The 14949-nt window shown below is 48.6% G+C and overlaps 1 protein-coding gene across 4 annotated transcripts in view; it reads left to right on the top strand.

Moving 5' to 3' along the window:
- Nucleotides 1–14949, top strand: part of IL4R (interleukin 4 receptor) — a 200340-nt gene that overhangs the window by 100958 nt on the left and 84433 nt on the right. For 3 of the 4 annotated variants that reach the window (XM_077449110.1, XM_077449109.1, XM_077449112.1), the window contains exon 3: nucleotides 8269–8410. The exons of the other annotated variant lie outside the window; for it this stretch is intronic. In XM_077449110.1, the coding sequence (XP_077305236.1) occupies nucleotides 8269–8410 (142 nt within the window). The remainder of the gene's footprint in view (nucleotides 1–8268; nucleotides 8411–14949) is intronic. 4 annotated transcript variants of the gene reach the window in all.

Genomic DNA, 14949 nt, shown 5'->3' with positions numbered 1-14949 from the left:
GCATTACTCTGAATGGTCTAATATAGGGTCTTTGCAGATGGCAAGCTATGCAGTGGAATAACGTTCTTACAGGATATCTCCAATTTACAAGCCGACCTCAATGCCTCTAATTGGGCAACTATGTGGCAAATGAGGTTTAATGTTAATATATGTAAAGTTTTGCACTTGGGGGCTAAGAATATGCATGCATCATACATACTTGGGGGAGCACAGCTGGAGGAATCAATGGTGGAGAAGGATGTGGGGGTTTTGATAGATCACAAGCTCAATAATAGCATGCAATGCCAGTTCTCAAAAATGATAAGGGGATCTGGAGAAAGTGCAGAGAAGGGCAACCAAACTAATGAGAGGCATGGAGGAGCTCAGCTATGATGAAAGATTGGAGGAACTGAATTTATTCTCTCTTGAGAAGAGGAGATTAAGGGTGGATATAATCAACAAGTACAAATACATAAGTGGTCCATATAGTGAACTTGGTATTGAGTTATTCACTTTAAGGTCATCACAGAAGACAAGGGGCCATTTTTTACGTCTAGAGGAAAAAAGATTTAATCTTCAAATACGGAAAGGTTTCTTCACAGGGAAAATGTGGAATAGACTCCCTCCAGATGTGGTTCTGGCCAGCTTAGTAGATTTCTTTAAAAAAAGGGCTGGATTCCTACACACGAGCGGAAATTCGGCCAGCAAAAGACCGATGAGAGATTTTGGTCGGAAAATGCGACCATGTGTATGCTCCATCGGACTTTTGCTGGCCGAATTCCCGCCAGCAAAAGATTGAGAACAGGTTCCGACCGAGCATGTTTTCAGACAGAAAAAGTTTCAATCAGAAATTCCGATCATCTGTAGCAATTCCGATGTGCAAAATTCCTACGCATGCTCAGAAACAATTCGACGCATGCTCGGAAGCATTGAACTTCATTTTCTCTGCTCATCGTAGTGTTGTACATCACTGCATTCTTGACGGTCGAAAGTTCAGTGACCATATGTTTGCAAGCCAAGCTTGAGCGGAATTCCGTCGGAAAAAACATCCAAGATTTTTATGATGGAAAATCTGCTGGTGTGTACGTTGCATAAATGTACATAATATAACTGGGTAGTAACATCTATAGGTAAAGTTGATCCAGGGAAAATCTGATTGCCTCTCGACAGATCAGGAAGGAATTTTTTTTCCTGCTGTAGCAAATTGGATCAAGCTTTGCTGGGGTTTTTTGCTTCCTCTGGATCAACTGTGGGTGAAGGATTGTGTATATGGGATTATTTTTATTTTTTTCGTTGAACTAGATGGACTTTTGTCTTTTTTCAACCTAACTAACTATGTAACTATATTAGATAATGGTAGGAGCCAATACATTCCAATGAACAACAGATATAAAAGCTAAACCTGGGTGGATAAATTCTAGTGTAAAAGGGCACATTTAAGAAAAATCTCAAACCAAAAAATTCAGAGCTCAGAATATGTGATCTATAAAGTGGATAGAGGTATATATTCAATAAAATGCATAAAGACAAAACAAATATTGTGCACCCAATACATATAACAATTATTGACATAAAAATAAAATACCAGTGTAATGTGCAATATACATCAATCAGTGTATTTAGGTGTCCGTGAAAAATGGTAGTGAATTAACAATACATGAACGACCAAACACACAACAAATTGTGATCAATCTTGCCGGTCTTTTCAGAAGTCCAAACAACATTTACCGTATATACTCGAGTATAGGCCGACCCGAATATAAGCCGAGGCCCCCAATTTACCCCCAAAAAACTGGAAAACTTATTGACTCGTGTATAAGCCGAGGGTGAGACATGGCTGTCCATCCCTGTGTGTGTGTCCGTCCATCCCTGTGTGTCCATCCATCCCTGTGTGTGTATCCATCCATCCATCCATCCATCCCTGTGTGTGTGTGTGTGTGTGTGTATTCATCCATCCATCCATCCCTGTGTGTGTGTGTGTGTGTGTGTGTGTGTGTGTGTATCCATCCATCCATCCATCCCTGTGTGTGTGTGTGTGTATCCATCCATCCATCCATCCCTGTGTGTGTGTGTGTGTGTGTGTGTCCGTGCAGCCTTGTGTGTGTGTGTGTGTGTGTGTGTGTGTGTGTGTCCGTGCAGCCTTGTGTGTGTGTGTGTGTGTGTCCGTGCAGCCTTGTGTGTGTGTCCAGCCTACCTGTGTCCCAAGCCTCCGTCCCGAGCCGCCGTCGTCCCGAGCCTCCTCCGACCCGTGCCGTGCCTCCTCCGTCCCGTGCCTCCTCCGTCCCGTGCCGTGCCTCCTCCTTCCCGTGCCTCCTCCGTCCCGTGCCGTGCCTCCTCCGTCCCGTGCCTCCTCCGTCCCGTGCCGTGCCGATGGATCGCCGCTCTTCTCGGCGGCCATTCTACAATTCAAAATTCCGCCTCCGCCTGTGATAGGCGGAACACTCAATTTCCCAGCAGCCTGTGTTCCGCCTATCACGGACATCCTCTCATACTCGTCCGTAGTATGAGAATGAGCGGATGTCCGTGATAGGTGGAACACTGACTGCTGGGAAATTCAGTGTTCCGCCTATCACAGGCGGAGGCGGAGAAGGAGGCGCGGCTTTTAAATTTTAATGTCCGCCGTCTGTCTGCTCGATACGCTGATCGAGCAGTCAGACAGCGGTGACTCGAGTATAAGCCGAGGGGGCACTTTCAGCCTCAAAAAAGAGGCTGAAAATCTCGGCTTATACTCGAGTATATACGGTACTCTCCCATGTGAAGACAGCACTCTGCAACTCTCAATACAATGGTGTGAGGTTCCACCTCCAGGGCTTTCAGATATATCAACAGAGACACAAGCTGCTTACCAAAACATTATGGCACTCTAATTATTGGGTAGCCATAAGCACTTGTGGGATCTATTACAATGTGCCAAAGGAATATTGCTCCAATCACACTTGCTACCCAGCTCATAAGGGATGAAAGCAGAAAGGAAAACCAGACCTCATAGTATAGTAGATAAAAAGAGGTCCTTTATTAAAAAATAAATTGACGTTGCCACACCCCCTGATGACATAATTGTGTTAAGAAACGCATAGGGTGGCACCGGAAGTGACATCATCACGCACAGCAGTCACCAGCTGGAGTACTGGAATGCTTTATGCTGCAGTTCCTTATGGGTAAATGGTACCAAGGAGCTTGAGATGAGTGCATGGTTTATTTTTCAAAAAAGAGCTTCATTTTATCTACTACACTATGGAGTCTAGTTCTCTTTTCTGTTCTCATCCCTTATGAGCTGGGTCTCGAGCATGACTGAAACAATATTCCTTTAGCATACAGCCTACAATGTGGAAACTCCACTCTGAATTCAGGAGCAGTACAGTATCATTGCCACTTCCTCACAGGAAGCTTCATTAGCTGAATTACACTGGCACAATGTACAAGTATTTGTGAAACTTTGCAGGGGGACTAAGAAAAAACTGTAAGCCCAGATACACTTATAAATAAGTGCTGCAGCACATTTTTATTTGATGTCCTTTAACCACCTCAATACAGGGCACTTACGCCCCCTTCCTGCCCAAGCCAATTTTCAGCTTTCAGCGCTGTCACTGTTTAAAAGACAATTGGGCGGTCATGCTACACTGTACCCAAACAGAATTTTTATCCTTTTGTTCCCACAAATAGAGCTTTCTTTTTGTGGTATTTGGTCACCTCTGTGTTTTTTATTTTTTGCTAAACAAATAAAAAAAAACTAAACTTTTGAAAAAAAAAGTTTTTCTTTTGTTTCTGTTATAAAATGGCGATGATATGCAGCACTGATGGGCATTGATAGGCGGCACTGATGGGCACTCATGGGTGGCACTGGTGGGCACTGAAGGGTACTTATGGGTGGCACTGATAGGCGACACTGCTGGGCACTGATACATGGCACTGATATGTGGCGTTGATAGATGGCATTGATAGGTATCACTGATGGCACTGGCAGGCATTGGGTATGGGCACTGATTGGCAGCTGCCTGGGCACTGTTAGGCATTTCCCTGTGGTCTAGGGTGGCATACATGGTGGTCCAGTGTGGTGCCAATCCCTGGTGGTATCCTAGTGGCCCTGGGTGGGCATCCGAGGGGAGGCTGCGCTGATAAACAATCAGCACAGATCCCCCCTGCCAAGAGAGCAGCCGATCGGCTCTCCTCTACTCGCGTCTGTCAGACGCGAGTGAGGAAAAGCCAATCACTGGCTCTTCCTGTTTACATCATGATCAGCCATGATTGGACACAGCTGATCATGTGGTAAAGAGCCTCTGTCAGAGGCTCTTTACCGAGATCAATGTAGCGGTGTGTCAGACTGATACACCGCCCCACTGATCGCCACAATGAGAGTGGTTCTTCTGGGAGGCCGTCATATGATGTCCACCCAGAACGAGAGGCACGCCGCCCAGCCGTCATTTGATGGCCAGCAGGTGGAAAGTGGTTAAAAGGGTTCCGGGAACTTCAAAGACAGTGGAAAATCAAAGCAATCATGGAAGCAGCTAAAGTTTTTCCTAATACAGGCGGTCCCCAGGTTACGAACAAGATAGGAACTATAGGTTTGTTCTTATGTTGAATTTGTAAGTCAGAACAGTACATTTCTAAGTGTAACTCCAGCCTGTGCAGTGATGTGGGATGTTCCAGGTGCTTCTGTGCATGCAGTTGTGTTATTTGGGGCTCTTGTGGCCATGCAGTACTGCAGTGTGGGATGTGTCCTACATTGCAAGATGGTTGCTCGACGGTATCCAGGATCAGTTTGGAGCGCAAGTGGCCGGCAGTGACATCAAACCACCTCAGTTCGTAAGTAGGAGTAGTTCGTAACTCGAATGTTCGTAACATGGGGACTGCCTGTAATAAAGTCTGTGGCTTATTTATATTCTTTTTTGAAAATGGTGTCAATGAAAATGCTATTGACATTTCATATATACAGTATATCTCAAAAACAGGTGATTGAATTTCAAATTTTATTAGTCTGGTACAGAATCTGAGGAAAAAGCATGCTCCCACTTGTAAATGAAAAATATTTAGAGTGAGGTGAAGTAATAGTGGTGTAGTACAAAAATGAATATCGGGTCTAGTTCTTCTAATGCCGCGTACACACGATCGGAATTTTGGTCAGAAAAAGCTCTGATGGTTTTCCTGACGGAATTCCGACGGGATTTTGCTCAAGCTGTCTTGCATACACACGGTCACACCAAATTCCGACCGTCAAGAATACAGCGACATACAACACCTATGATGGGACTAGAAAAAGGAAGTTCAATATCCAGTAGTCAATAGCTTCCATCTCGTAGTTGGATCTGAGCATGCGTGAGTTTTTGCGTGTCAGAATTGCATACACATGATCGGAATTTCCGATAGAAACTTTTTCCATCTGAAAAATTGAGAACCTGCTCTCAATCTTTTGCTGGTGCAAATTCGGCTAGCAAAATTCCAATGGAGCATGCACACGGTCGCCGTTTTTTTCCGACAAAAAGCTTTCATTGTTCTTTTGTTGCCCGAAATTCCGACCATGTGTACGCGGCAGGAGTCTATTCACTAATGATTGGCATCTTTGAAAAACTAGAAAGAAAAAATAAAAATCAACAGGATAGTCCCATTATACAAAAGGGCTATTATAAAATAAAAGAGGGTACTGTAAATCGCCAAACATTTATTTTAACTACATTTAAAGATCAAATACAAGGACATTTTTCTTTTGTGGTGGCTAGAGGAGAGAAGTGTTTAAACCTCTGGCTACGGTAGGGAAGGGTTTAAAGATCTTTCCTTGTAAACTTTGGGAAAATTCACAGTTTGTCCCGGAGTACATTATCACTGAGACTGATAATGATGGGAAATCCAAAATGTTGCAGCTGTCACTAGATTAAGAGGTGAAGGTACATCCTGAAATGGGGGCACTTGTTCCAGTGAGAATTGTAGAGATTTCCACTCACTTCCTGTTGCATGTCCAGGACAAAAGGAAAACTTTACAATGGGACACAGACAGAAAAAAAAATAGCTGACAGAGGTTTTCTAGGGTGCCCACGTGTCCCGGATTGCCCGGGATTGTCCCGGATTTCACATTTTTGTCCCGTGTCCCGGGCACCTTCATTCCGGGACAATACAGTGTCCCGGAATGAAACAAAACACAATCTGCTCCACGAGTCTCTCTCCCTCTCCCTGTCTGCCGCCGGCCCGCCGCGGCGCCGCCACACACAGTCACAGACTAGTGTCAGAGTCGGACTCACACTACACAGGCAGCGCACAGGAGGAGGATGACTCACACATGCAGTCTGGTTGCTAGGCTAGGGGCCGCCCCGCATCTAGCAACCAGTGACGTCAGCCTGATGGGCGGGCTGAGAAGGAGCTGGTGGCACTGTCTGGCAGTGAGTGTGGGCAATGCACCCCCCCCCCGCAGGCCCCGCACAGTACGTACCCCAGCCAGAGTGACGCCACTGACGACACAGGGCGCCTCACTTAAATTAAAGTCTCCAGGCCAGTCAGCACTCAGCAGCTTCAGTCTCGTGTCCTCTCGCTGCCTGTGCTCTCACTGAGATTCCTCCTCAGATTCCTCCTCCAGAGCCCAGGCTCCTCCCGCCCACGAGGTCCTGCAGTTAAAATACAGACACTGACAAACTTCCAGGAGTCCAGGTTAGTGTACAATTCTGCTGCTGTCCCCCTCCCCCTCCATTCTGCTGCTGACTGTCCTCCTCCATTCTTTCTGCTGCTGTCCCCCTCCAGTCTTCCTCTGTGTCCCCCTCTTTTCTGTTGCTGTCCCCCTCCCTTCTTCCTCCGTGCGCCCCTCCGTTCTTCCTCTGTGTCCCCCTCCGTTCTTCCACTGTGTCCCCCTACGTTTTTCCTCTGTGTCCCCCTCTGTTCTTCCTCCATTTTTCCTCCGTGTCCCCCTCTGTTCTTCCTCCGTGTCCCCCTCCGTTCTTCCTCTGTGTCCCCCTCCGTTCTTCCTCCGTGTCCCCCTCCGTTCTTCCTCCGTGTCCCCCTCCGTTTTTTCTCAGTGTCCCCCTCCGTTTTTTCTCAGTGTCCCCCTCCGTTGTTTCTCAGTGTCCCCCTCCGTTGTTTCTCAGTGTCCCCCTCCGTTGTTTCTCAGTGTCCCCCTCCGTTGTTTCTCAGTGTCCCCCTCCGTTGTTTCTCAGTGTCCCCCTCCATTCTTCCTCCATGTCCCCCACCATTCTTTCTCAGTGTCCCCCTCCGTTCTGCTGCTGTCCCCCACTGTTCTTCCTCCGTCTCCCCCCCCCGATCTTCCTCCATGTCCCCCTCTGTTTTTCCTCCGTGTCCCCCTCTGTTCTGCTGCTGGTCCCCTCTGTTCTGCTGCTGTCCCCCTCCATTCTTTCTCCGTGTCCCCCTCTGTTCTTCCTCCATGTCCCCCTCTGTTCTTCCTCCGTGTCCCCCTATGTTCTGCTGGTGTCCCCCTCCATTCTTCCTCTGTGTCCCCCTCCGTTCTTCCTCTGTGTCCCCCTCCGTTTTTCCTCCGTGTCCCCCTCTGTTCTTCCTCCATTTTTCCTCCGTGTCCCCCTCCGTTGTTTCTCAGTGTCCCCCTCCGTTGTTTCTCAGTGTCCCCCTCCGTTGTTTCTCAGTGTCCCCCTCCGTTCTTCCTCCATGTCCCCCACCATTCTTTCTCAGTGTCCCCCTCCGTTCTGCTGCTGTCCCCCACCGTTCTTCCTCCGTCTCCCCCCCGATCTTCCTCCATGTCCCCCTCTGTTCTGCTGCTGTTCCCCTCTGTTCTTCTGCTGTCCCCCTCCATTCTTTCTCCGTGTCCCTCTCTGTTCTTCCTCCATGTCCCCCTCTGTTTTTCCTCCGTGTTCCCCTATGTTCTGCTGGTGTCCCCCTCCATTCTTTCTCCGTGTCCCCCTCTGTTCTTCCTCCATGTCCCCCTCTGTTCTTCCTCCGTGTTCCCCTATGTTCTGCTGGTGTCCCCCTCCATTCTTCCTCTGTGTCCCCCTCCGTTCTTCCTCTGTGTCCCCCTCCGTTTTTCCTCCGTGTCCCCCTCCGTGTACATTGCATACCTGTCTAAACTGGTTACCACTCTTTGCATTTTTTCCCCCAAAAAATTGGCAAAAAAGGTATCAAAAAACATATTTTTTAGGCGGGTGCGGGGGGGGGGGGGGGTTTGTCCCTGAATGGCAGTTTGGAAATGTGGTCACCCTAGTTTTGACCCTTCTCTACTCTAAAACTAAAAATATGTTTAGCCATACATACATATTAGTTTCTAACAGCCTTTCCTGTTTTCAAAAAAATAACAGACTGCAAAGAAAAGCATATCTTTCTTGAAGTTTATTTTTATCTACACAGCCCAAGGAAGACGTAACATTACAGATTTGGATTGCTTCAATGACTATCTTACTGAAATGTTTTGCTCATGGCGAGTCCCAGACCCCAGCATCAACTGCAGTCATAACTTCCAGTTGGAGTATAAAAAAAAGAATTTCAGAGCGTAAGTTCTTTGGTTGCCTTTGAATGCCCAGGTCCTTAGTGTCACCTGCACTATGCTTTAATCTAGTATATGTTTACTTCTTAATAATACAATTTGATTGTCTGTCACAGTACCCAAACAGCAGCTGCATCTGATTGGATGTAGTCACTGTTCAGCTGACAATTTTCCACCCATCTCCTTCGATTTTTCAATTAGAGGATGTAAGCAGGTGCTTACAAGTATTAAGCTTGAGCTAAGTTTTGCAGGCTACCCAGGTGGGAAGCGGTTAAGCCATCTCTGCATTTTCCCGGAAGGGAAAGGCTTGGCACCTGAAAAAGCCGATGCCTGCATGGAAAAGGAACTGAGAGGCCAAGCCAAAGGATGTGTTTGCCAGCAGCATCTGTAACACATTCAACAGACAGTAACACACTTAAGGGAAATTGCCTGCGCCAGGACTCTACCACACGTGGACTAACATCTTGGAGAAGGTACGCACGTGGGTAGCCTGGTGGGTAGTGATGGCCGAACGGTTCGCCCGGTGGTCGTTTCGCGGCAAATTTCGGCTGTTCGCGGTCCGCCCGATCGGCGGACTATTGCCGCCGTTCGCCCGGCGGACTTCCGTGTTTTCTGTGTAAAAGAACTTTGACCTATGATGACACATCTATCATGGGGTACAGGACAGCCAATTGAGACATTACAGCACATGGACACTTGGACATTCCCCCTAACTTATAAATAGACCCGATCCGGCGGCCATTTTACATTCTTTCTTCTGTCACTATAGGGAGAGGTTGCTGTGTGGAGCAGGGAGAGATTGCAGTGACCCAAATCGCTAGCTATTTGGTACACAAAAGTTCTTTTCAGGACTGGTATAGGTGTTAGGTGTAGTTCCTGATATAGGTTTGAGGCAGTGCTGTGCTAGTGATTGTTGCAGCAGCCTGAGTGTCTTTTGTCAGTTTAGAGAAAGGGACAGGACGGTGTGTGCTGCAGGGACAGTCAGTTTAGTCATTAGCTGTTATATCAGGTCCACAAAAGTGCTATTCCAGTTATTGTTCCAGCAGCCTCTGTTTTGTCAGTTTATATAGGGACAGGCAGGAAGCTGTGTGTGAGGCAGTGAGGGTCAGTTTAATCAGTAGCTGTTACTATATTAGGTCCACAAAGGTTCTTTTCAGGACTGGTATCAGTGGTATGGTAATAGGCTTGTACACGTATAATATTATTTCTTCCAAATATAGAAAGAATATTATACATGACTGCTGCCCTTCTGCTGCAGTCTGCTAATCAGTCACAACCTACTTGTTCCACAAAGGTCCTTATAAGGACTGGTAACCTGGTGTAGGGTGCTACAGTACATAGGGTTGAGTGAGCTACAGGCTGCTATTCTGTAAGGACTGGTATAGCTCCACAATACATAGGGTTGAGGTGCACTACTGCTGACCGCTTCCCTATACTGCAGCAGTCCTTCATCAGTATAGGGACTGACATACAGTCTGCTAATCAGTAACACACAACCTACTAGTTCCACAAAGGTCCTTATTCTGTAAGGACTGGTATAGGTCCACAATACATAGGGTTGAGGTGCTGAAAGAAAGGACTGGTAACCTGATGTAGGGTGCTACAGTACATAGGGTTGAGTGAGCTACAGGCTGCTATTCTGTAAGGACTGGTATAGGTCCACAATACATAGGGTTGAGGTGCACTACTGCTGACCGCTTCCCTATACTGCAGCAGTCCTTCATCAGTATAGGGACTGACATACAGTCTGCTAATCAGTCACACACAACCTACTAGTTCCACAAAGGTCCTTATAAGGACTGGTAACCTGGTGTAGGGTGCTACAGTACATAGGGTTGAGTGAGGTACAGTCTGTTATTCTGTAAGGACTGGTATAGGTCCACAATACATAGGGTAGAGGTGCACTACTGCTGACCGCTGCCCTATACTGCAGCAGTCCTTCATCAGTATAGGGACTGAGAGTTTTGTCACAGGGTCATTTAAAAAATGACAGGCAGAGGAAGAGGCAGGCCCTTCTGCAGGGGTGGTAGGGGTAGGGCAGGAGCAACAGGCTTGAGCCAAAGTGGGAAGTTGCAGAAGGTGCGTTCAATTACTTTAAAGGATGCACCAGACTTGGTTGAGTGGCTCACTCAGCCTTACTCTTCTGCACCCTCCTCATCCTCTCGATCTGCACCCTCTTCTTCACTCTCTGCTATGTGCACCCCCAAAGACACTACCACCAACAACACCACCACCACCACATACCTTCCGCTTGAGTCACAGGAAATATTTTCCGATCCATATCAAGACATTTCTGATGCGCAGCCACTCTTGGTATTGGATCAGGAAGAGGAGGTAGCAACAACCGCTACTCAGCAGTCTGACGACAGTACCCAGATCAGCCCAAGGAGGAGGTTGGTCCCCGGTGTTGCTGCCTACTCCGAGATCTCTACTTAAGGCGGTGGGGAAGGTGACATTGATGATGACGTGTCTAGTGATGTCACGTGGGTGCCCACAAGAGAGGAAGAGGAGGGGAGTTCAGAGGGAGATATGGAGAAGCAGGAATAACTTACATTGCACAGGAGGGACAAAGCAGACTGCAAAAGTTATCAGGAGCGAGTCATCGACCATGTACGGTCACATCTGGCGCTCCCAGGACACCGGCACATGGCTCCGCAGTGTGGGCTTTTTTTAACGTGTCCGCTGCTGACAATAGCGTTGCCATCTGCAATCTTTGCAGTCAACGCATTAGTCGCGGTAAGCCCAACACTCACCTAGGGACGACCGCCTTAAGAAGTCACATGAGCAGCCATCACCGAGCCCAGTGGGAGCAACGGAACATACAAAGCCACACTCCAGGCTCTCACCGTCCAGCCTCGTCTTCTACTTCTCCTTCTCCTCTCTCCTCACAATTGTCCTCCACTCCACCTTCCATCACGCCAAGCTCACGTTTTTCTGCAAAAAGGCAGGCTTCCGTGGGCCTAATGTTCGAGCGTAAAAAAATTATGACGCCGGATAACCCTCTTGCCCAACGGTTGACGGCTGGCTTGTCAGAACTGATAGCCCGCCAACTACTGCCATATAAACTGGTGGACTCAGAGGCCTTTCGAAAATTTGTGGCCATTGGAACACCACAATGGAAGGTCCCAGGAAGGAAGTATTTCTCACAGAAGGGCATCCCAGAGCTATATGGCCATGTTCAGCGGCAAGTGAATGTATCTCTGGCACACAGTGTCAGTGCCAAGATACATCTGACCACAGACATGTGGTCTAGCAAACACGGGCAGGGAAGGTATATCACTTTTATTGCCCACTGGGTGAACCTTCTGACGGCCGTCAAGCATGTAACCCGTGGCACCCGTGTAGATTTGGTTTTACCGCCACGGATTGCATACAGGCCTGGCTCTTCTTCTCCTCCTCCTCCTACTCCATCCTCCTCCCTCTCCTCCTCAGCTGACTCCTCCTTTTCCGCTGCTAGTGTCTCTTCTGCTGAGCCGCCCAAGCTCCCCAGAACCTATTCGACATGCCAGGGGAGACGTTGCCATGCCGTGCTGCGTCGGTTGTGCCTGGAAGCCAAGAGCCACACTGGCCCGGCACTCCTTTCAGCTTTGCGTTCACAGGCAGATCAGTGGCTAACACCGCTCAATTTGACAGTTGGTAAAGTGGTGTGTGACAACAGTGCCAATCTGCTTAGCACATTGAAACAGGGCAAAATCATGCACATGCCATGCATGGCACACGTCTTAAACTTGGTCGTGCAGCGATTCGTTGTCAAATACCCTGGGGTCCAGGACATCTTGCGGCAGGCAAGGAAAATCTCGGCCCATTTCAGAAGATCTTACATGGCCATGGCTCGCCTTGCTGGCATTCAGCGGCGACACAATCTGCCGGTCAGACGTCTTATTTGCGATTGCCCGACTCGATGGAACTCAACCTTCTATATGCTTGATAGGCTGCTCCAGCAGAAACGTGCAGTTAACGTCTACCTGTATGAACTCTGCGGCAGAACAGGTTCTGGGGAGCTGGGGGTTTTTTCACCGCGCGAGTGGCTGCTCATGCACAATGCATGCAGACTTCTGCGGCCATTTGAGGAGATCACCAAACTGGTCAGTCACAGCCATGGCACCATCAGTGACATGGTACCTTATGCCTTCTTTATGGAGCGTGCATTGTGGTGTGTCATTGATCAAGCTGTGGAGGAGCAGGAGCGGGAAGATGAGGAAGTCGCAATGCTGGATGAATTCCCGGGGGGGCTACTCTATCTGAGACAAGTCAACAACAGGAGTCTGAAGAGGAGTCAGAGGAGGATGGTGCCGGGGCGGATGAGGAGGAGCAAGAAGAGCATGCTTTAAACCTTTCTGGGACCCCTGTTGTTGTGCGTGGATGAGGAGAGGAGAATGAAGAGGACGACATTATCCTGGATGATGAGCAGGAGCCAGGCCACCACACCGCTTCCAGTTTAGTGCAAATGGGGGCCTTCATGCTCCAGTGTTTTAATAGGGACCCCCATATAAAAAGCATAAGGGTCAAGGACCAGTACTGGGTGGCAACGCACTTAGACCCCTGGTACAAACACAAAATGGCGGAAATGCTACCGCCGTCACAGAGGGCTGTCAGAATGCAGCACTTACAGGCCTTGCTTCGAGAAATGCTGCATTCTGCTTTTGCGTGCGCTGGCAGAGGAGCAATTCCCACTCCCAGAGAAGGAGTTGCGGCTACCAATCCAACAGCGCCTGCAAGAAGAGGCCGGTTTGAAGATGTGTTGGTGACTTCGGATATGAGGTCATTCTTTCAGCCGACCCATCGACAGGTGTCATCCAGATCCAGCATCAGGGAACGCTTAGACCGTCAGGTGTCCGACTACATCGGGTTAACGGCCGATGTGGACGCTCTGAGGAGTGATGAACCCCTGAACTACTGGGTGGGCAGGCTTGACCTCTGGCCAGAGCTTGCCCAATTTGCAATCGAACTGTTGGCTTGCCCCTCGTCCAGTGTCCTGTCAGAAAGGACGTTCAGCGCAGCAGGGGGGATCGTGACCGATAAGCGTACTCGCCTAGCTCACGACAGTGTTAACTACCTCACATTTCTAAAAATGAATGAGGCATGGATCTCGGAGGAATTCAACACATGTGACCAGTAGACCATGTATATGTCTATAAACAATTTTTTAAATCGAGCACACAGACCTTCTTTCTTCCTTTGGCTCACTTCCTTGTCCAAAAAAAGCACACCGTACTATATGCCCGTACCTTCCTCTTTGAAGAGGTTGAGCGGTGTCATATTTCTACTGGGGCTGCTTATTATGAGGGGCTCCCACCATCCCTATGCTGTGCTGACTTCCTCCTGGGGCTGTACCTCTGCTGTGCATATTATGAGGGGCTCCCACCATCCCTGTGCTATGCTTATTATGAGGGGCTCCCACCATCCCTGTGCTGTGCTGACTTCCTCCTGGGGCTGCTTATTATGAGGGGCTCCCACCATCCCTGTGCTGTGCTGACTTCCTCCTGGGGCTGCTTATTATGAGGGGCTCCCACCATCCCTGTGCTATGCTGACATCCTCCTGGGGCTGCTTATTATGAGGGGCTCCCACCATCCCTGTGCGGTGCCGACTTCCTCCTGGGGCTGTACCTCTGCTGTGCATATTATGAGGGGCTCCTACCATCCCTGTGCTATGCTCATTATGAGGGACTCCCCCCATCCCTGTGCTATGTTCATTATGAGGGGCTCCCACCATCCCTGTGCTATGCTGACTTCCTCCTGGGGCTGCTTACGGTGCAGGTGTCAGAGCTGTATATCACAGTGCTGATGTCAGTACTCTCTATCATGGTGCTGCTGTCAGTTCTGTAAATCACGGTGCTGGTGTTAGTGCTTTATGTCACGCTGCTGATGTCAGTGCTCTCTATCACGGTGCTGGTGTCAGATGACTCTATCACGGTGCAGGTGTCATTGCTGTATGTCACGCTGCTGATGTCAGTGCTCTCTATCACGGTGCTGCTGTCAGTGCTGTATATCACGGTGCTGGTGTTAGTGCTTTATGTTACGCTGCTGATGTCAGTGCTCTCTATCACGGTGCTGGTGTCAGATCACTCTATCACGGTGCAGGTGTCATTGCTGTATGTCATGCTGCTGATGTCAGTGCTCTCTATCACGGTGCTGGTGTCAGATGACTCTATCACGGTGCAGGTGTCATTGCTGTATGTCACGCTGCTGGTGATCATCTCCTGCACCCTCTTCTTTGCCTACCCTGACCTTCCCTCTCCTCCATTGCCTTCATGCGCTCCACAGTCCTGAATTGTCACAACAATTTCCCATATAAAAAAAGAATGCTTGTAGTTGTCGATCCCAGATTCACCTCATACATGTGTTATGTCATTGGCCATGTGGTGGGACTATGTTTGCACAGCTATTAATTATTTTGTGGCTGCAAATTTGACCTGTAGGTTTGCAAAGTTCGCCTCCCATTGAAGTCAATGGGGCCCGCCGCGAAAATTCCGGTTCGCGAACTATCGGCCGCGTTCGCGAAAACGTTCCGTCGGAAGTTCGTCCATCACTACTGGTGGGATACC

This window comes from Lithobates pipiens, unplaced genomic scaffold, assembly GCF_037356315.1.
Source record: "Lithobates pipiens isolate NorthernLeopardFrog02 unplaced genomic scaffold, aLitPip1_a1.2 Scaffold_22, whole genome shotgun sequence".
In the NCBI taxonomy this organism is placed as follows: domain Eukaryota; kingdom Metazoa; phylum Chordata; class Amphibia; order Anura; family Ranidae; genus Lithobates; species Lithobates pipiens.
Note: the sequence above shows the minus strand (reverse complement) of the source record. Positions and strands in the feature narration are given on the sequence as shown.